Source organism: Patagioenas fasciata, chromosome 26, assembly GCF_037038585.1.
Source record: "Patagioenas fasciata isolate bPatFas1 chromosome 26, bPatFas1.hap1, whole genome shotgun sequence".
Taxonomy (NCBI): domain Eukaryota; kingdom Metazoa; phylum Chordata; class Aves; order Columbiformes; family Columbidae; genus Patagioenas; species Patagioenas fasciata.
The window spans coordinates 3,205,402-3,227,531 of NC_092545.1; the positions used below are offsets into that span (position 1 = coordinate 3,205,402).

Sequence of the window (22,130 nt, forward strand, 5' to 3'; positions counted from 1 at the left end):
TACCCTTTTGTTCTGCCATTAACAAACAGCCCCTATTTCTTTCCACTGAATCAATGAGTTTTAAAGACTTGGTGCTTCTAGGTATAAAAAGACAAAGTGCTTACTTAAATATTCGATGCTGTAGCAGGTGAACACCTTAAAATGCTTCTTTTTGCTTCCCAATAAATAGGATACAGTGCAAGATCATAGAGGTGCATCCATGGGCTAATTCTAGTAGAAAAAGCTATTAATGGTAGAAAAGGATGGACACTTGAAATCATTTATTGACAAGCTGCCATGTTTTTCCATCTTGCCCAACATATTTTTATCCCTGTTACAAAGTACAAATGGTTTTCTGCTTTTCTGATAACGTTAAAAAAATAGGCTAAAGAGGCAAAATTCCCACTTTGAATCCCCAAATCCTGCTGTGGGGATTCAAAATTCAAACAGACAAGCAATAAAACTCAACAGACGGAAGAAATAAACGCGGTGTATCACTCACACTCGACTCCATCAAACCAACGGAAAGGAATCCCTTGCTCCCGGCTCTTCCTTCGGACCCTGTGACCTCGCTTAACTGATGGGAAGTTTGGTAACGCACATAACTCGAAAGGCACTCGAAGGTCACAAGTTCCTGAGCTAAAACGGGATAAATTCCCAATGTTACAGCTGAAACACGTTGCAAAAAACGATGTTTGGAAAGTGGTGTTTGGTTCACGTGAGTGTAGTAAGTGGAATCCTGGCTGAAAGCGGCTGCTGTGTCACAGACTCAAAGGACGGTTAGTACAGGTTTTCAGCACGTGGAGAATGATAATTCACTTATGAGCATCCTTATGAGCAAATTCACGTGCTATAAAAAGGGAAATATTTGCTGTAACGTTAAAAAAGTCCAAGAACAAGAAAGAAATGTATGGGTGTGAGATGCAATAAAAACCAGCAGGTTTGAAAGTCCATACAGTTCAATAACTAACAGAAGTTGACAGGCAACATTTACACAGATGTACTTGGCCCTAATGGAAAAGGACCACAAAACTAAGCAGAATATGGATCTGGTATTTACAAACTAGTTGTTAAAAAACCCAAAAACCAACACAAAAACCACACGAACAAAACCCACACGTCCTATCGCGTGTGCTCCGGATCCCACAGGTAAGTTTGTAAGATGTTCACACAAACCCCCTATTTCCAATTTGGCTCAGTTTTCGCCCGGAGAAATCAAAGCGTAACGTTTCCCAAACACGGAATGGCTACTGTCCGAAGATGCGGAACATAAATAAGAATTACAAAAATATGGGATAACTAGTTTTGGCCTAGATAATTTCTGATCTTCAGATATGCATAGGAGTATACTAAGGCCATGGATATATCAGCTACAGTGTAAGGCCTTTGTTGTCAGGGCTCTGTGCGTCAGCAAGGCAGGTAACGGAAAGCAAAGAGTCCTACAAGCGCTATTGCGTCCCATTGAGAGGGCTCAGGGTTCCGAATTCTCCGGCAGTGCCTCACCCTCCGTTTTCTTCTGCGGCGACGTGTACAAGAAGTTACAGCAGACGTAGAGCGGGAAGATGAGGAGCCTGCTGTCCAGGTTCATCACCACCTGCTCCTGCGAAGCAAGGGGACATTTGCACAGTGAGTGAGGATCAAAAACACCCACGAGGTTGATACTAACAGTCATTCTATAATTTTAATTACTATAGATTAAATGCAGAAGATAAATCCCCAAGATAGTAACTCACCCTTAAGCAGAGGTTTGATAACGTTAACACTGATAAGATATTTTCAAAATGTTTATAACACTTTGCGCCGGTGCTGCCAACCAAAGAAAATAGAACTGTAGGAAATGGCTGAGCAAACGTCACCTTCGGGGACCATGGAGAGAAAGGGAGACGACTGTGCCACCAGCAGTTTCCAGAGATTTAACCACCCAGGTTAAATTCCAGTTGGTTGGTAGGAATTGGTTTTACCCCAAGAACTTTGGCCTAGCAAAACTGAAATTTTCTCCTACAGCGAGGATGGCATTTACAAGAACAAGTCTTCTATTACTCACCATCCACTTATCACTGCTGATTAGGAATTAAGAAACCTGATGACCAAGTCTTTCACATTCCTCACTAAATTCTGCTGCCACAGAGGTGGAAATGGGCACGTTCTCCTCAGAAAATTCCACTCTTCTCTGAGGCTTTTTAGCAGAATAATAACTACCACCCTTGAACAACATGCAGATGTTCTTTTAACTCTTCAGCTTATAATACAAGAGTCTTCAAACAAACTTCAAATTTGCCTCTAAATAAGCAGGAGGCTGCTGGACACGTTCTGCAGTCATCTGGGGAAATCGTTGTCCAGCCAAGCGCGACCCCACAGCAGCACCAACCTCACGATTACCAACCTTAATGAAATCCACGCTACCCTACTCTAGTTACACTTCCCAAACCAGCGTTATCTTCCACCGCATCTAAAAGGAACGCTTGTAATTCCACATAAGCAATAACAACGAGAAGAGCAACTTATCTTCAAAAGCAGTGTTGATTTCTCAGCGTTTGTTTCATGCCCTGGACTCCACAATTCAAGTTCAACAGCTCAAAAATCCACAAACATACCTGGTCCTTCTCAAAGGTTAGGATCTGATATCCTGTTGCTCTGCTGCAAATGATTTTCCCACTGCTGTCAAAAGAGGCCAGACGTAACCTAGGGACAGAACAACACTTACATTACTTAGTTTCCCAGAGCTTAGTTTTTCCAGCTCAAAGAGTTTCTCTCAAGGAGACAGAAGAACGTTTTCAAAGCTTGGTGGCAACAAAATGTAACACAAGCACAGATGGAAAGATGTAGTAACAGGAAGGCATTTTAGCATCCACACAAGGTCTGCCTGGCTGGGCAGGGTTTACCTGAAGGCGATGTTCCTCCGAGGCTGCAGGCTGACCGACCCGCTGCACGGCTGATTCAGCGTGTTCCGCTTGAAAATGATGTAACGATTGGTGTACGTAACGAGCAGGTCAAAGCCAAAGTTGAAGCCTGTCCACCGCCAGCAGTACTGAAGAGAAGTAAAAAAGCAGGTTGTGACATGAATAATAAGTGTTACCTCTCCAATACATCACACTGAGGAGCGGGACTCTCGGCTACAGGGATGCGTGGTGGTTCCTGGATGCTTATTTGGAATATAACACATCTTGGTAGGCAACCACGCGCTTTGTGGCCTTTGTCTTGTGTAGTTATCAGTCTGCAAGCTCAGCACCAACTGCCTTCCAAACGTCCAGAAATACATTTAGCACAAGTGGATCTAAAACACGTCTGCACGCGGGTAAGCGGTGCTGGGTTTGTGAGCAGCACTTCACCACAGGTCCCGTCCACGCTCAGCGCGCTCCCGGGAGCACAACAGCCTCACATTCGGCGACTTCAGTGGGAAACAAATGCATGTTTCCTATATTTTTGCAAGACCTGTTACCTAAAGACACGCACGTGTATATGGAACACACGGGGGTTCTGGCTGTGGCTGTTCCACGTTTTATCTAGAAAGCTGCTTTTTCCAGTTAATAAGAAAAAGACACCAGTGATCACAGGTATATTTGAGCTGTGTGTATTTCACAAGTCTCAAATGACAAGTCATGGCTACACCCCCTTTCACACACTACAGGTTTTGCCAAACATGGACTTGCTTGCAGCCCAAGAACACAATTAAAACACCAGATCCTTATTCATGGCAACCACAGCAAGTCTTTTCATCCTTCTAGGGAGAGCACAATAATTTAGCGTACCATCTCCATTACATCTTCCGGATGAAGCTTGACAATTAAGACCTGTGTGTTTTGAGGATACAGAACATGCCTAAGACATGTCAGCTCCGCACCGGCGTCGCCACGTGCCGTACTTACATCACCGTCCTTTGCAAGTTTTCGACCGCACCTCATGCTGTTTCCTTCCATTTCCTCTTCATTTAATTCTTGAGGCCTACAAGAAAAATGCAACTTTAAGGACACTTCAGCTTTGTGTGGTGCTTTAATGCGGGAAAGGTGAACAGAGCGGAGTAAACAGGTCTGACCATATGAACGACCATTCTTTGAGCAGAGCTTAGACTGAATGACCTCCCCTTCCTACCTGAGCTGGCCCATGAATATCCAAACACTGCACAAAACCTCAACATAAAGCCGGTCGACACACCTCAGTCAGGTAGGACTTTTACAAAAGAACCTTTCCAGATAAGAAAATAACAGTTGTTGCCATGAAACAGTCCTCCTAAAAACCACTGAGTCCCTTTTACGTGCAGTGGTGTGAGTGGGGAGGCACAAATACCAGGACGGTGCGGAGCAGCCGTGCTGTGAAGAAGCGCCCGCAGATGGTGGAAGGTTTCTCAAGCGGCTCGTTACACAACCTGCCTATAAAAAGTTTACCCCCAGCAATCGCGAAGCGCCACGAGCTCCTGGGTTCTGTCATCCTACACCAACGTGACCTTGTTTCACCCAACAGTTTCCATGGGTGCTTCAATACGCAGGAAAATCTTGCAGAGCCAGCAGGAGTAATGTCGGCCCCGTTTTTCCAGAGGTATGTTACTCACTTTAGATACAATTACATCATTAACCAAATAAGCCACCATTGCCAGAAAGTCTTCAAGTTCCATTGAGGAAAAACGCTTCGAGTGAGTATTATAAATCACAATGAAAGGCAACCCCCCCACGCACGTTCAGTTAAACCACAATAGCAAACAATATTCTTCCAGCAAGAAAGAATGCAGCGTCTGTTCTCTTCCTTTAGCACACAGGAACTTGTGGCTACACCTTTACGAACACACTCAGCCTGTGGGTTTTTTGCCCCGTTTCTGTACAAATCAATCCTGGAAGATTAAGTATTTTGTGAATAAGTTAAGCAAATAAGTTAATGACGCTAAGCAAATTCACCCAAGAACCTCCCAAGTGCCTTTTCCACATCTTCTAGCTGAACTGGTTAGCTGACCCAAATTCAGTAATGGTGATAAAAGATTTATTTCTGTTTAATTAGTAACAAATCTCACAAATGTCAGTACGTGGTGTTCAGGCAGACATTAGGATTTCCCTCTCTCAGCTCCTCGAGCAGCCTCAGAAGATGCAAAACTCCCAGTTTCAACCACTTGCACTGGCCTAGTGAACAGTCAGGTTATTCTATTTCCCGCTCGAACGTTGCCAAAGAGACTGAGAGTAGAAGCAATTCCGGTCATGGACTCGAAAGATCTGTCTTGCATCTGCCACAGAACAAACTCCAGCCCTTTTAAATGCAAACTACATAGGAGAGAAACGTTTTCTTCTCCTCTCTAAAGTTATCAAAAGAGCAAACCACATCACACATTCCAAAGCAGTATCATTTCCATGTTGGCAGGCCTGGAATAAGAAGGTGCAATTCTGCTCTGCACCAGGTGGGATATGAAAATAGAGCCTTAGTGCATCTAAGACTGCACAGTCTGTCCAGCTTTCTAAGTTTGCACCCTTATCTCTACAGGAAAAAATGTGTTAAGATACTGATAGAGGCAGTGAGGGTGAGAGGAAGGGCAGAGCTGGAGAAGAGGATGTTCTCACAAAACCTCAATTCGTTTCTTTTAGCTACAGGTTGGTCAAATGCCCAAAATATTTGCTTTAATACAAAGGAATATTTGCACGTCTTCCCTTCTAAGACACCAGAGCTCGCCAGGCCAAAAAGTGATCTCAGGGCTTCAAATGACATTGATTTTCTCAGAGATCGCTCGCTATGCGCTAACGACGCTCCAGGTATTAATAACTACAGGGAAGGTCTCCAGGCACCCGTACCCACACCCCCATCTCCACAGAACACTCTGTTCAAAGATAATTAGTCCATTATTGCCTATTAAACAAACAGTAACCTGGACGCCACCTTGAACCAGTTTGTAAACTACTAAAGTCAGAAGCTAAGAAATACTGAGAAGAAACAACATTTTACTCACTTCTTCCCATCACCATTAATGAAGGAGCTTGGCAATGAATCTCTTACTCCAAAGAGATGCGGGCAAACAGATTCTGCTGCGGAGTAAAACTCCCTCTGCCTGAGATTTGCAGTTTTAGCCGACTTAAAAAAGAAAAAGCAAACCAGACAAGCAAGAAAAACGTGGTGAAATACTCTGCTCGTTCCAAGAGGTACTGAAATCATCAGCCCTGTAGGTGAATGTGAAAGCTGCTCCTTTTAAAGCTGGTACGATCCCCACCATCTTCACCGCAGTTTTCTATGAAGCTGACACTTCAAATGCTCTCACTGTGTTACAGTGAACTACCAAAAGATATCAAAAAAGCAAATATACAGTCTTATCGTGTCAGAATTTTTATGACTACGTTAATATTCATTTTCACGTTAACTGTGCTTCCCATACAAGCACAATGTACAACCATCTACTATTAGATACGTCAACGACAGCATTACAAGAAAACCTTCCCAAAACAACAGTATCAGAAACAAGCTGTGACCACCTGAGATTAATCTTGAGGAGCTAAACTGATGAGATCACAGTGATGTACTTCACCACCCCCCCAACACTGCTATGGACAAAGAGAACCACTTCTCCAAAATCCTCATTATTTAAAGACCAAAGTCAGAGTTCTGGGGATTTTTTAATGCTATTATAACATCAAAAGGAAGTAATTAAGGGAATATTTCCTATATAATACACAATTATGCCACAGGATGCTGGGGCTAAAGCATAAGTTGTTTCAAAACAGAACTGTCTGTATTTAACAACAGGTCTGTTGGTGGCTGGGCATTCAATAACGATCCAGCCAAAACCTCCACCTGGCAAATCCTTAACCACTCACTGCCGGGGAAGCACATCAAGAACATCCATTGTTCACCACAAAGGAAGAGGAGGGATTTGTAACGCTGCTGAGCGCTGCACGGCCTCTGCTTCAAACCATGACAGTGTTCTTAGGCTTTTCAGATTGCAACTAATAAGTGAACCTACCACCGCAACTGAACACGCTCGTCTTCAGAACGGCAAACGCTGAGCTAACAGAACTGATGGAAGAAAATAAAGAAGCTGGTTTATAGGTATTTGAAACGTAACATTTTTCAGCTTCCTGACCTGACATTTATTCTCCACAAAGCACATGAAGAACCAGGAGAGAAGATAAAGGCAAACAGCTCCCCCAGTCACATTTTGGCAGAGGTTTGGTATTTAGAAAGAGATTAAGGGACCTGGCTCAAAGCAACGTGGCAAAAAGCAAAGCAGAAGGAAACAGTTTGTGATCACGCACGTACATGTGACATACGTTAAATCAACATCCAAGCCTGATAACCGGTGTGGGGCACAGGCTGAGGACGCCCAGCTACGCCTTCCGCACAAACACCAGTGCAGCCACCTGCAAATCTTTGAAAGGGCACAGAAACGTGGTGGTTGTTGCGGAGTTTCCTCAATGGCAGTGCAATGGCAACAGTGCAGCAAGGAGAAAACAGGATAACTGAGGGCACAGGGTCTTAGCAGGGGAGAAGGATGTGCTTCCAGGGAAGGGCTGCCAAAAAAACACAGGGGGAAATTCAAAGGGAACGAGGCAAATGGGTCACAGGGTGCTGGGCCCTGCTGGGTGCCGGGCCCTTGGTTGTTGCCTGGGAGGCTGGGATGGGAGAGGCAGGAACAAAGGTTTGTGTGGAGCATAGGGGAAAGGGACCTGGGGGTCCTGGGGACAGCAGGGTGAGCATGAGCCAGCACTGGGCCCTTGTGGCCAGGAAGGCCAATGGTACCTGGGGTGGGTTAGAAGGGGGTGGTCAGTAGGTCAGAGAGGTTCTCCTGCCCCTCTGCTCTGCCCTGGGGAGACCACACCTGGAATATTGTGTCCAGTTGTGGCCCCTCAGCTCCAGAAGGACAGGGAACTGCTGCAGAGAGTCCAGCGCAGCCACCAAGATGCTGAAGGGAGTGGAGCATCTCCCGTGTGAGGAAAGGCTGAGGGAGCTGGGGCTCTGGAGCTGGAGAAGAGGAGACTGAGGGGGGACCTCATTCATGTTTACAGAGATCTAAAGGGGCAGTGTCAGGAGGATGGAGCCAGGCTCTTCTCGGTGACAACCAGTGACAGGACAAGGGGCAATGGGTTCAAACTGGAACACAGGAGGTTCCACTTAAATTTGAGAAGAAACTTGTCCCCAGTGAGGGTGTCAGAGCCTGGCCCAGGCTGATCAGGGAGGCTGTGGAGTCTCCTTCTCTGCAGACATTCAAACCCGCCTGGACACCTTCCTGTGGAACCTCAGCTGGGTGTTCCTGCTCCGTGGGGGGATTGCACTGGATGAGCTTTCCAGGGCCCTTCCAACCCCTCACGTTCTGAGATTCTGTCATCCTGCATGAACAGAAAATGACAAATTGCCTCCAGGCCACAGTTACAGTGCACCGCGGGCTCCTGCCCAGCTCTCCCAGGGAAGCAGGACTGAAAGGCTCCTTCCCACCTGCAGCACTTTTCTTAAAGCTGCCCTTAAAATGCAAGGCTAATAAGTTACTCTGTCACAGCCTCTACACATATTTCAAGGCAAAGTACCGTTGAGAAACATTAACCAACATAAAAGAGAACACAGAACATCCCTCCCCCGTGTTCACCTCTGGTCATGTTATACAAGTTTCCTATAGTTCTGCTGTTCAAAGGAGATCGGCCAGTCCAAGGGAACAGATGGTTCCTCATAGAACAGCAGAGTTTAAACCCCCTGATTTGTGCTTCCCCCCCACTCCTCTTAATGTGAACTCCAAAGGTTAATCATGTCAGTATTTATATGAGAGGAAGGTTTCTATTTTAAGAAAGAAATAAAGGAAAGCCTGTAATATACCTACCCAATATCATTGTCTTGTTCTGCTCTGAGCATGGCAAACCACTGCTGTTTGTAAACAGAGGACAGCCATTCTAAAATTAAAAAAAAATAAATAAGCTTGGCGTTGTCTTTGGAGCTGGGAATGGGGATATTCATAAACATTTGAAATATAGAAATAAAATCACATTGAAACAATAAGGTTACACATGAACTGGATGGCCTGTGCGAACCCACCACTTGTGTTGTTCCTCTCCAGGCCTCAACTCGCGAGCAGCGCCACAGATAAAAATCAACACCTAACGCTCAGTAACTCAGGACCACGTTCGTCTTATGGAGCGTTCGCCATTGCCAGAAGTGATGCAACTCAACCTGTTTTCTCAGCACGCAAAGTTCTGTTTTGCCAAGGAGCTTGTTAACGAGCTCCTGGGAGAAGATGCTGATTTCTGAATCCCCAACGGGATTCTACACAAGTTAAACAAGAAGAAAACAGAACCAAAGGATAAAGGAAACAGTGACTTATCACAGATACAGTGAAAACGAACAGGAATTGTCCCCTGCTGGGAATAAACATAAATCATGCCTTCCTGTGAGAACGTCATAAAGATTTTATCGGCTGTATTAATTTAACAGTTGCAAGCAAGAGATAAATCAGAACAAAAACTAACAGCTTGCAAGTCAGTTACACTAAAGGGATCCCAGGCACCCAAAAGCACAGTGTGTAAGTTCTTCTCAATGGAGATAACGCCCAGGGGCAAGTACACAAGGTCACGTACGAGAACAAACTCAACAGGGATGGCAGGAGCAGTGAGAATCACTGTTAGCACAAAACCACGACAGGTGGGTGATGAAGGTGATAGAGGGAGAGGGGAGACCACAGCGCTGAGATCTCCCTGCAAGTCCCAGATGCAAAAATTAAACCCAGGCCTTGCTCTGCTAACCCTGGAGTAAAGATTCAGAGATAGGATCAAAATGGGCATTAACCACAGTACAACAGAAAGTATAAAAATGAGTCAAGGAAAACCACAGAGGGAAGGAACAGAGAATGGATGTGCTAGAAGGAAGAAAATAACCAAAATCAGGAGACAGAGCATCTTCTCTAGTTTTGTATATGTACGTATCTATTTAATACACCATATTCCAACTGCAGCTGAACAACGAACACTTGGCTAGAATGACTGCTGTCTCTTACATCTCTTGTATGCAAACAAGAACTCCTAATTCAGTATTGCAGTTTTCTCCTGCAGGTCCTTGAGAACAACTGCACCTACAATAATCTAAGAGGTTTCCACTACAATACAAACCACCCAGCAATTCCACCTGTGCAGACCTGGGTGCGGTGCAATCACCTGAAATCCTGGATGCTGACGGCCAGTAACCTTTGCAAAAGCTTTTTATTTCTTTAATTTTTTATTACTATTAATCAGTGGTAAAGCATAAACATCAGATACTCTTCCTGCGCTAACCACACACTCACCAACTCTCATTGCTCTACTTTCCCTCTGCACGACTACAAATCAACCCTGTATCAGTGCTGAAAGAGAAAACATTTTGCTCTCTAGCACCTTGTGAACTATGCAAAAATGACATTAAAAAGCACAAGCAAATCAGCCTCAAAGTTGCCATTGATCTTGTAACAATTTAAGAAAAACATAGATAGAAGGCTTCTGGGTTTGAGTGTGGGCACAATTTATTCATGGGAGAGCACTAAGGGAACGCTGCCCGCGGTGGTGCTGATAACAGCAGCAACATTGAGAAGGAAACCAAGCACAGTACTAAAAATTTCTGGTTTGCAACATCTTGTTCACATGCTGACAAAGCCACTTTGCATGGAAATAACCCACAGTTCTTCTATCTCATTAAAGATCTAAAGGGTCCTTCACCCCAAGTTAATTTATTTTTTATTACAGAATGAAACTGTACACTTGGGTTATAATCTGTGCCAATCCCAATCTTAAACAAGATGGATTATATTTACTTTACACACCAGTTAAGCACATAAAATCTCACACGTCAAAGACGAGATCTCTTTTTTCCGCGTTGTTTTGTGTGTCATACAAAACGTTTTCACTCGCTCAAGGTCCAAACCTGCCCCATCTACTGGACACAAGGGACGGAGCGTCACCAGCGCACGGCTCGCAGCTCTGGGCAATGCGCTGCCTCCACCTGCTGTTCAAACAGCACTTGGAACAGACATTTTCAGCACAGGATAACCAAGCTCCTTCATATTTCACTTCGAAGCAGTGCAGAAGGCGTTCTCCATCCCTTACGGTATTAATTTAAACCAGAACCAGAAGGAGGAAAGCCAGGACATTCAAGCAGTGGGAATTGTCGCTGTGCTCATGAGATGGATGGATTTCTAGCCAGGAAAGGACGTCACCCCCTCCCCACGGGTACCCCCATCACAGAGTCACAATTCGGGTTCTGACAGTCACGTTCTTTGAGAATTTCAGAGCGGAAGAGCTGCTCGAGGTTGTCCAGACATTCAGCTACAAAGAGCAACCAAGCCATTATTTCTGGAACAGACAGGGTACAGCAGGACGACTCACACATCATCTTAATGGCAAGGAAAGGGTTTCAAAAGCATCTAAGAATTTGATCAGGCTCTAAGGAAATATCCTGACAAGTCTGTTTTGGCATTATACCATAGTTGCGTTGACATCTATGGCAGCATAGAAGGAAAAAGCCAATATGAGATGAAAAAGAAATTAAGTTCATAAGAAGAGAGCAATGTAACTCAAAGGGTAAATTATTTGCGTGTGACAAGAGCCTCAAGCAATCCCCAAGGCTACAGATGACAAGAACACAGATGTCAAGGAGTTACAAATAGGAGTGATAAACAGCTCAATAAAAGCAGGGTTGACTTTTGGCAATTACACCTAAAACCAGACATCAGAGGCACAAATGAATGGAGAGGTACAGCATGGACAGAAATAAATAGCAAAGTTGTGTATGTGAGAGCTACGGAAAAACCCAAAACACAACAAACACCCACAAACCAAAACCACCCCAAACTGTCAGAGAGTCAAGATGCCAAATTCAATGCCAAGATTCAGGGTTCCCAAGATAAGGGAACCCTGAACAGAGTGAAATACAGAGCGAGGACACCAGGAGCCATATTCAAAGGCAGAGCATGAGGTGTCTGAACACTGAGGAAGCACAACTCCCTCTGAAGAGAAAAGTAAAAATGAATTTAAAAACAAAGGAAAAAGGAGGGGCAGGTGTTTCACATGATAAGAGACATGAATGAGAGTGGAAAAACATTTTCAAGCGCAAGCTCAACTTGAGAATTCATTTCCAGCCTTACTCATGTATCAGCAGCCAGGTTTACAGAGCTCCCAAGCAAAGAACAAAGCCCAGCTCTGAACTCAGACTTCAGCAGAGAGATGAGAATGGCTTTTTATTGTTTAGTGGTAATGTAATGTTAATAGCCATATTCTGTAATAATATTAAGTGGTATTTCACTCCACGGGCTCCAAAAAGCACCAGGACCTAGAATGAGGGTGTATTTTACACAAGTTCAAATGCAAATGAAAGGACAAGAGCAGAATACATAAATACCCTTTCTCCTCCAAAAACATCCTAAGTATCTGTTACTAAATAACACTTGTCTTTGAAGATGGGAGAAGAGTTCACAGCGTTTTCATTTTCAGGTGTTGTTCCAAATCCTATCAAAAACTACTCAGCTCTTTTTAGAAAGCTAATGGTTAGGAAACAGCTGAGTCACAGGAAGTCTTGCTCTCTTAAAAGGAAACGTTTTGGGGTTTTTTTTGCACTTAAACACTGGTAATGTACTAAGTATTGATTATGGAGTATTTTGATAAACTGACTGATCAACACAATGCTTAACGCGCCTACGTGTGTGCCTATTAAGACTTTAATGCATGTAAATTTAACATTTGGCCTCTGCTGAACCTTCAGCCACAACTGAGATGTTGGAGATAAACACGAGAGCGATAAGACGAGTTGCTCTGCTGGGAAAGGCCCACAAAGCCGGCTCAGCCGCGTCTTCACTCACCTGGGGGTATCAGGGAATCTCTCTCCACAATTCTGGCCGATGCCAAATCACTGACGATATACGGTAACCTCAAGTGTGCGAACACCGGCAGGAACGCACTCCCCTGTTCTGATTCCAGGAACGCAACGTCACTCTCAGAATCTGCAAGACACAGCACCGGTGTTACCATTTCTTTTCCTAAAGATTTTCCAGACCCTGTTTCTATTTGAGATTGAGGTTTAACTCGGTGATCAGATGCAGTTATTACGGCCAGGCAAAACATCTTTTGCAGCTAAAATTAAGAAATTACTTACATTCAAGTCACTTCAGCAGAAATGTTAGGCCAAATTTGAATTATACTGGTGTCTTCTACTGAGAGGGCAACAAAAGCTTATCCTAACTGAAGAACAGCAGAAACAACAAAGCAAAAATAGCGATGATGTCTGCTCACTTGAAAATTTGTGAACAAAACAGTGGCAAAGCTCTCAGGTTCCAGTATAAGTTGGGGAATGACCTATTAGAGAGCAGTGAAGGGGAAAGGGACCTGGGGGTCCTGGGAACAGCGGGGTGACCATGAGCCAGCACTGGGCCCTTGTGGCCAGGAAGCCAATGGTACCTGGGGTGGATTAGAAGGGGGTGGTCAGTAGGTCAGAGAGGTTCTCCTGCCCCTCTGCTCTGCCCTGGGGAGACCACACCTGGAATATTGTGTCCAGTTGTGGCCCCTCAGCTCCAGAAGGACAGGGAACTGCTGGAGAGAGTCCAGCGCAGCCACCAAGATGCTGAAGGGAGTGGAGCATCTCCCGTGTGAGGAAAGGCTGAGGGAGCTGGGGCTCTGGAGCTGGAGAAGAGGAGACTGAGGGGTGACCTCATTCATGTTCACAGATATCTAAAGGGGCAGTGTCAGGAGGATGGAGCCAGGCTCTTCTCGGTGACAACCAGTGATAGGACAAGAGGCAATGGGTTCAAACCGGAACACAAAAGGTTCCACTTAAATTTGAGAAGAAACTTCTTCTCAGTGAGGGTGGCAGAGCCTGGCCCAGGCTGCCCAGGGAGGTTGTGGAGTCTCCTTCTCTGCAGACATTCAAACCCGCCTGGACACCTGTGGAACCTCAGCTGGGTGTTCCTGCTCCATGGGGGGATTGCACTGGATGAGCTTTCCAGATCCCTTCCAATCCCTAACATTCTGTAATTCTGTGGTGTTGAGAGCCTGCTGGAAAAGGGGAGAACGCTTGGAAGTGAAGGAAGACTGTTGTATTTTAATCTAACCCATGTCTTGCCCAAAGCAAGGCCGTGCTGATCAGTCCTACCTTTTATACGTTTGGCAAACCAGGCATCAGCTTCAGCAAGCAGTTGTTTCAAAGAGCCATTCCAAGAAGGCACTAGCTGGAGGAACATCCACTAAGTCAAACAAACAAATTCGAGTTAATTGAAGTTGTCAAATAAGTAACACATGTACTATTAAAGAGCCATTTTCATAATGCATTAATTCCTACAAAGATTCCAACACTCTAATAAATACTTTCGGTAAATACCAAAAAGGGTAAAACTCTCATCATGTTACAAATGTTACTATTGATGAGTTCAACTTGATAAAGCCCCAGTGGGTCCCTTTGCCACACACCTTTTTGAGAGCAGTATATACATCCATTTCCACTTGCATTACAAACAGGTTAGAAGAGCTAATCAGCTGTTTCATGAGGTTTATGCTGGAGGAAAAAAGAGAAGAAAATCATAAGACTTCTACAAGACAGTACAGATAACACCAAGCAACAAGCTAAGTAACAACCAACCACAAGAGCCTGGGAACTTATTCATACTGCGTTATATACTTTGAAATAAATTGTACTTCAACACTGAACGTTAATTGAAGCCTGAATACCTGAGTTCTTTGAAGAGTTCAACACTCTGGTGAGTCATCAGGTTATTCAAGAGCCATTCAAGGCACCTGCATTAAAAGCAAGGAATTAGTACCTTCATTTTTTTCTCATGTATGTCAACATTCCTGCAACGGTTGCTCACAAAGCCGTGGTAGGTACCGCATGATTTTGAAATAACATGAGACTTGAATGCAGAAAAATATGCAGAAGAGTTATTGCAAAAACAAAGTTTACCACAGAATTTTCTGAAGCTCTTAAAGTGGCATTTAGTTTCTCTCAGGGTACAGTGCAAGCTAAATCCAAAGTAACGCCACAAAAAGCATTGAGAACACACTCGCTCCCAGCAGAAGGAAGCAGTTTCCACTAATCTCGGCATTCTGCTCCCAAATGTGTAATTATCCCTCCTAATTAAGATAAAGTTAAGCTTAAGTTCTGCATATTAAAGCAGCTTTACGATAAAACAGTCAATGATCACAAGTATTATTTCACTGTCGCACTGAAGACCAAACATATTGTCTTTACTGATGTAATTAATTCACCCACAGGCCAATCAATCTACTACAATCTACATCAATTTGAAGGTAATTGATTATAGCAGAAATTCAAAAAATAAATAGGAGAGGCCAAGCCAGATAGCTTTTAAAAACAACAACTCGGGTATTGTTTTACTGTTTGTAAATTCACACTTTTAATTAGCAGCGTACAAAGCAGCTTGGAGAAAGTAATTCTTACTTTTTCTTCACAGAGTCTAACCCGTACGTCTCCGCTGAATTATAATAACCACAGACGGTTTTTGCATTAATGGTTTCCTTCATTGTTTCACCGCATCGCTGGATTAAGCCATCCTGCGGGGAGGAGAAAACCCACAAATATTCAATGTTTTAATTTACTAACAGGATACGTCAAAGATTGTGCAGTTCATACAAATGTTCATGCCCGAACAATTACCCAAGTCACAAGGGCTACAGCGACCTACGCTATGTGATCCAGAAAATGTAAAGCAACCTTCCTCAGAAAAGTACATTTTTCTTAAGAATATATCACATGAAAGAGAAGCTTAATAAATACCCTCAGGGTAAAACGAATGAGCTGTTAAAACATATTTTATTCTACTCCTAGATACGCTTCTCAAAGCAAAACTTAATATTACAACTGAATCTTAGTCACGGCATCTTAAAACAAAATGACTGCGTTACGCTTGGGTCTGAAGAGATGATTCATTGCTCTGGCTGAAACAGCGCACACGTGCGAATATATATGAACTGTATCTTTACGTAAAAAGAAAACATAAAGATACGGCAGATGTGTTACTTACGAGCTGCAGCATGCACGCTGCCGCTAGAAGCGCAACGACTCGGCTGGGTTTTATTAAGACATCGTCTCTGTACAGTGAACCAAACGCCACCTGAAGAGCTGAAAAGACAACAAATATGGGACATGAAGTACGGATAACTAAGAGAATCCTTAAATAGAACCAAACTGCACCAGTGCACTTGTTCTCCACTATCTTATTTGCTTGGGATAAAAAGCCCAAGCACACACATAAGCTGAAAACACAGACCACGGCGTTAATAAAACACAGTTCTTTTCACCATTTAAGCAAAATATTCACCTTAAACAGCCACCAAGACATGGGACGGGGCAACGTGGAGAGCGGGAAAACTCGATCAAAAGCAGCTAAACCTCGTGATCCTCCCCTGCTACTGATCACTGGTGTAACGTTGTGATATCGCTATGATGCTACAAGTTCCTCTGCGATTCTTCTGGACAACACAACTTCCTCACTCTGTGGCGCTCAGAGCCATGAAAACCATTCCGCCGAGTCCCGATGCATTTGAGTTCAACTCCACTGGTGACCGCAGTCAAGATCAAAACTGAATGAGCACACGACTCATTCTCTCAAGTTTCTTATTTAGTAGTTTGAAAATTATTCTTTAAAAATATTTTTTTTTTCAGTTATTTTTGGTCAGGTTCAGCTTCACCTCTATGTTCAGTGTTTATAAAATAAAAGGTTCCCACTTACCTTCTATATCTATATTTTGGTCAGGAATCTCCAGCTCGATGACGTTCATATTAGATTCTTTCCAAGATCCGCTGAACATACTGGAAAAGTAGCCTGACTATATGAGGGAAGATGAGAGCAAAACAACTCAAGTCAGAGATTTCATTCCGATGAGAACGGTCAAAAGCAGCACATGGAACGAAAAATCGTTAATATTTACCTTTACGCAGAGCAAAATGTATTAAGGGAACCATTCACAAGCTAAAACACTCTGACATACTTGAGAAAGGGCTAATTGTAGTTGCTCTATTTCTGAAGGTAGAAACGCGTATAGAAAATTTGGATCATGTGTTTGTAATCAGAGTAACTAAAGAGCTTTAAAGGGCTAGAAAAGCCACATAAGCTCTTTTCCTACAAACCACACCACCAATGGGGATATAATTAGTCCAAGAATTAGGTCCTTAATGTTATCAGTGGACAACAAATCCTGCAGGCATTAGGAAATGCCAGGTTGGGTATTGGGGGAAAAGAAAAAAAGGCATGCAAGACATACAAATTAATGTACAAGGTTGTAGTCTCATACCAAGGACACATACACATACACCATTTATGTAAATATACCTTTTATTATAAAGTGTAAGGCATATAAAACTAGAATTTGATAGGTTTCCATCCCAATGAAGTGAAATACACTGCTCTACTAGGATTCATGATTTTCCTTCTCAGCAGCAGATGTGCCCATTATGAGATGCTATCACTCACTGAAGTTTACCTGAGAGATCAAAAAAATAAAGTCTATTTGTACAGCACCATATTCCCTGACCCCTTGACTCAGCATTTCAACCCAGGGCGGCAAATCAAGTCAAAATCAAAAGTGCATTTCACGTTATGTAAATACTTCTATACCTCCAGCACATCCCCTAACTTGGATGAAACACAACACGCTGCTCTCAAAACCACGACCGTATTCATCATACCAGTCCTCATGAGGCCACCTTAGCTTTGCCAGGAAGATCGACTCCTCAATTTGCTGAGAATTCATCATTTTAGTAAAGAGCATCAGCATAAGGAAACCCTCTGTTTCTCCAGTTTGCTGCTCATGGGTAGGGCAACACCTCACCGCCCTTTACCAAACTAAACGCAGGAACGGAGACTCAGGAAGCAGAAACATTCAGAATGAGTTATTCTGCTCAACAAGACAGAGTCCAAATTTCATTTAACTTCCAAAATATTTTACCTATAGTAACATAATTCCAATGACAGAGCATGAATCGAAACAGAGCAGTTACCTCCAGCACAACATTTCATCTCACGAGAACATCGCTTGTACAAGGCCCCTACAGAACAAATCCTCACTTTTCAAAGCCTGTTAAAAAGCATCCATGGAAGTGATTAATAATCTGGTTTAGTCATCTACCCACTAGCTTCACAAACTTGAGACGCAGCAACGACAATCGCAACAATTAATAACGCTATCGCCAACCAGCCTAAGGAGGCACCAGCAACGGGCCCACCATGTTGATGCTGCACAGCCCAGGTCTGACTGTCCAACCCACTTACATCCCCTCTTCGTTAAATCAGGTGTGATTAACGCTGTATCTGCAGTGTCCTCCTTGGTCACACACACCCACTGCTCAACCTTGGGCCAGACACAAGTGATTTTCCTGCCCTTGTTTTATGCTCTGTAAAAGGTTCGAACACATGCAAAAGTAAAGGGCTTTTTCCTACAAGAAAGCAATGAAATTTCCCTCACTGCAGCCAACGCAAGGAATTGTTTTACCTGCACTGCAATCGTGGCTTTTACACAAGAACAAAATCAATAATTCATTTCTACCATCACTTATTATACCGTAGAAAATGTGTTCAAACTGCTGAGCGTCTCACAGCGCCACCTGCACCCTGTGACACACAGAATTATTCAGGTTGGACGAGACCCTTTAGATCAAGTCCAACCACAACCCAACTCTAACACTAAACCACGTCCCTACAAACCTCATCTACACATCTTTCAAACATAAAACTGCTTTGTGTTTGCCTACAGCTACCAAAGTGCACGTTTTCTGGTATGGTACCTCATGTTACGTCCTCTTCCTGCTTCAAATAAATTGCTTCTAAGGTCAGACTCCCCCTTTAGCGTCAGCAGCACAACCGAATTAGACATTTCAACACAAACCCATGGTTTCTCCCCACTTCTGTCCCAGGAAAAGTAATAAAGGGAACAGATAGTAAAGATAGCTGTACTTCTTCACTCCTGAGGAGTAACACAAAGAACTTCACCTTCATAGAAGCCCAAAATAAAATGCTGGTAGAAACAGCATCTTTTTTGCAGGTACTCACTAAGATGTGTTACTTTCCAGAGCTTCTGTGCACACCTTCCTCAAGAAATAACAAATACACCAATTTCCACGAAGAAATAACAAATACAGAGACCCAGTTCCAGCAATTTCACTTTGGGTTCCTACACCTGAGTCCCAACGAACAGCAAAACTGAAGCAGACCAGCACATGCTTTACAAGTCCGTTCTGGAAGCGCCTTCTTTGCTCTGCAATAACATTAACATCGCAGGAGACTCTCGGTCATTTGTTTAGCAAACAAGAACGTGCTCTCAGGACATCAAAAGACAATTTTCAGGGCTGTTTGCACAACGGATGTGCCAAGGTTAAGATGAGTAGATTAAAACAAATTAAATAGAGACAGAAGTGAAGAAACTTTTCAAACACAAAGCTCCAGCTACACTTCCTAACGTTACTCTCAAAAGCACAACACAAGCTGTTTAACTGTTTGCATCCATAGAAAGAGTGAGAAGTCAAAAACACAAGGAAAAAAAAAAAGAGAAAAATCTCATCACAACATTTACCAGATATTATTTTATTAAAAAGAGTTTCTATTGTAATAAATAAGTTGCTTACCTGACGCAAATATACCTTATGCAAGTTCCACTCCTCTCCCAGAGCACAAATTTTGATATCGCTGTTCTCGCCATTCAAAAACAGAGTCTGATATATATACTTAAAAGTGCTTTTCAGTTTTTTCCTACACAAAAAAGGCAAACAGAAATACACTCCCTCAATTTTTCCTGTTCTGGAAGCAGCACTAACACACACCACAGGGTATTTTTCTCCCCGCCCCCGCGGTTCCCCTGCTCACAGAATCCCAGAATGTCAGGGGTGGAAGGGCCCTGGAAAGCTCATCCAGTGCAATCCCCGCATGGAGCAGGAACACCCAGCTGAGGTTCCACAGGAAGGTGTCCAGGCGGGTTTGAATGTCTGCAGAGAAGGAGACTCCACAACCTCCCTGGGCAGCCTGGGCCAGGCTCTGACACCCTCACCAGGAACAAGTTTCTTCTCAAATTTAAGTGGAACCTCCTGTGTTCCAGTTTGAACCCATTGCCCCTTGTCCTATCACTGGTTGTCACCGAGAAGAGCCTGGCTCCATCCTCCTGACACTGCCCCTTTAGATCTCTGTGAACATGAATGAGGTCACCCCTCAGTCTCCTCTCCTCCAGCTCCAGAGCCCCAGCTCCCTCAGCCTTTCCTCACACGGGAGATGCTCCACTCCCTTCAGCATCTTGGTTGCCCTGCGCTGGACTCTCTGCAGCAGTTCCCTGTCCTTCTGGAGCTGAGGGGCCACAACTGGACACAATATTCCAGATACGCTCTCCCTCTCTTACTGCAACTGCTGCGGGACCTTCCAAAGCCAATAAGAAGCGACCCCCCCAATTCCACCTCACACCAAACCCTTCTCAGCCCTGAACCCGCTTGGTCCTCGAGTGTCCCAGTCCCGGCGCGACCACCCGCCCCTCAGCACCGCGGGGACAGCCCTGACAGACCCACAACACCGACAGACCCGCAGCCCCGGACCTGCGCGGGGTGTTGAGCAGCCGCTCCTCCCGCTCGGCCTCGCTATCGCTGTCGCTGTCACCGGGCCCCTCAGCCCCACTGCGCTTCCTCTTGCCGCCCCGGCCGCCGCCGTCCCCGGCCGCCCCATCGCCGCGCGCGGGGCTCGCCCGCCCCCTCAGCACCCGGCTGCTCAGCGAGCCCATCGCCGCTCCAACGCCGCCGCCGCCGCTTCCTCATGGGGCCGCCCGGAGCGGAGCAGCAACGGCGGCGCCTCAGCAACTGCCGGTGGCGGCCATGGCGGTGCCTGCGCGGGAGCGGAGAGGGCGCATGCGCGGGGGTGACGGCTGCGCTCTGCGCATGCGCGGGGGCGCTGAGGTCGCTCCGGGGCACCGCGGTCCCGGTGCTGCCGGTGGGATCGCGGATCACGGTGCTGCCGGAAAACCCCGAACCGCGACCCGGTGTCGGGCCCCGGCCGCACCGCAGCTCTGCGGGGCGGGAGGAGCTGCCAGGGGATCTCAGCGGGGTGAGCCCGGCACGGGATACACGGACCGGCTGGGGAGGGACCGGCGGAGCCGCAGAAGTGATCCGAGGCTGTGAGCAGAAGCTGCTAAATTAATCTATATTGTGATGAAGTTACAAAGGACGTACCCATTGCTGGAAACAATTATTTTGCAAATATAATAGGTTCAGGCAGGATCTCTCAGCAAAACAGCTTCTTTAATAAGGATATTGCAACACCGAGTGTTTTACCTAAAGGTAAAAATCCCCTGCTTATATCCCCCCAAAATCCCGGCCGCAATTTACCTCCCCTGTTCCCCATTGGTTGGTACTTCAGGGTTTACAGACCACACAGTTTACATACAATACCCTTCCCCTTATCAATCTATTTAAGATATGGATTCCTAGTACTTTGGCTACCCTTCCGCCTAAATTAACTTGTGAGTACAGGTATCGGTATGCATACAGGTATCAGTATATATTCCAGGAAGAGACTGTTTTACATTAAGGATTCATAATCCCATGTCTCTTGGTCCTTCCCCCATGCTGGGGTCGGGCGCCGGGTCCTCAATGATGTAAAAACAGCAGTTCTTCGTTAAACATCCCTTACACCATCATTAACTAATCAACATGATCAATGCTTTCTGACCACCTGCAAAACGAGGGGATATTTTTCAAGCTTTAGATCCTACATTACAAGAGGGAGACTGAAGATTGAGTAACACATTGTTTAGAAGCAGAGTGCTTAGTTGATATTTAACTAATAATTAAGAGATATAAGCAAGAAACTAAACAACTCTAGCTAACATCAATTATTTCTTAGTATAGTTTTATGTCAAAATTTTCAGGAATTGTAATGCATATGTAATAATTATGTGAATATAAGCAATGCAAGAGCATCCAGTGTTTGGAGCACTGATGGAGGAGGATGCCCAGAGCTCCCCAGCAGTGGTAATATAAAGAATGCTGCTGAACACTATCATTGACTCTGCTGTTAATTTTATTGCTTCGTTTCAGCTGGAGCAGCTCTGCTGTGGGAAAGGCTGAGAGCTGGGGTGTTCAGCTGGAGAAGAGAAGCTCTGGGGACACCTTATTGCAGCCTTTCTGTGCTTAAAATGGGACAACAAGAAGGATTGGGACAGGCTTTTCAGCAGGGCCTGTTGCGGTAGGACAAGGGGTGATGGTTTTAAATT

At 44.6% G+C, this 22,130-nt stretch overlaps 1 protein-coding gene across 1 annotated transcript; it reads right to left on the bottom strand.

Annotated features, from left to right (window-relative positions):
* Window positions 1-245: 245 nt before the first annotated feature.
* GMCL1 (germ cell-less 1, spermatogenesis associated) lies at window positions 246-20,755 on the bottom strand. The gene is made up of 14 exons (XM_065856815.2): window positions 20,461-20,755; window positions 19,510-19,633; window positions 16,622-16,718; window positions 15,914-16,011; window positions 15,331-15,443; window positions 14,601-14,666; window positions 14,343-14,427; window positions 14,029-14,119; window positions 12,743-12,883; window positions 8,750-8,819; window positions 3,846-3,921; window positions 2,862-3,007; window positions 2,574-2,661; window positions 246-1,579 (listed from the first exon to the last, which is right to left on the bottom strand). The coding sequence occupies exons 1-14, from the start codon at window positions 20,640-20,642 to the stop codon at window positions 1,451-1,453; spliced, it is 1,506 nt and encodes a 501-aa protein (XP_065712887.1). The 5' UTR covers window positions 20,643-20,755; the 3' UTR covers window positions 246-1,450.
* Between the last annotated feature and the right edge of the window lie 1,375 nt (window positions 20,756-22,130).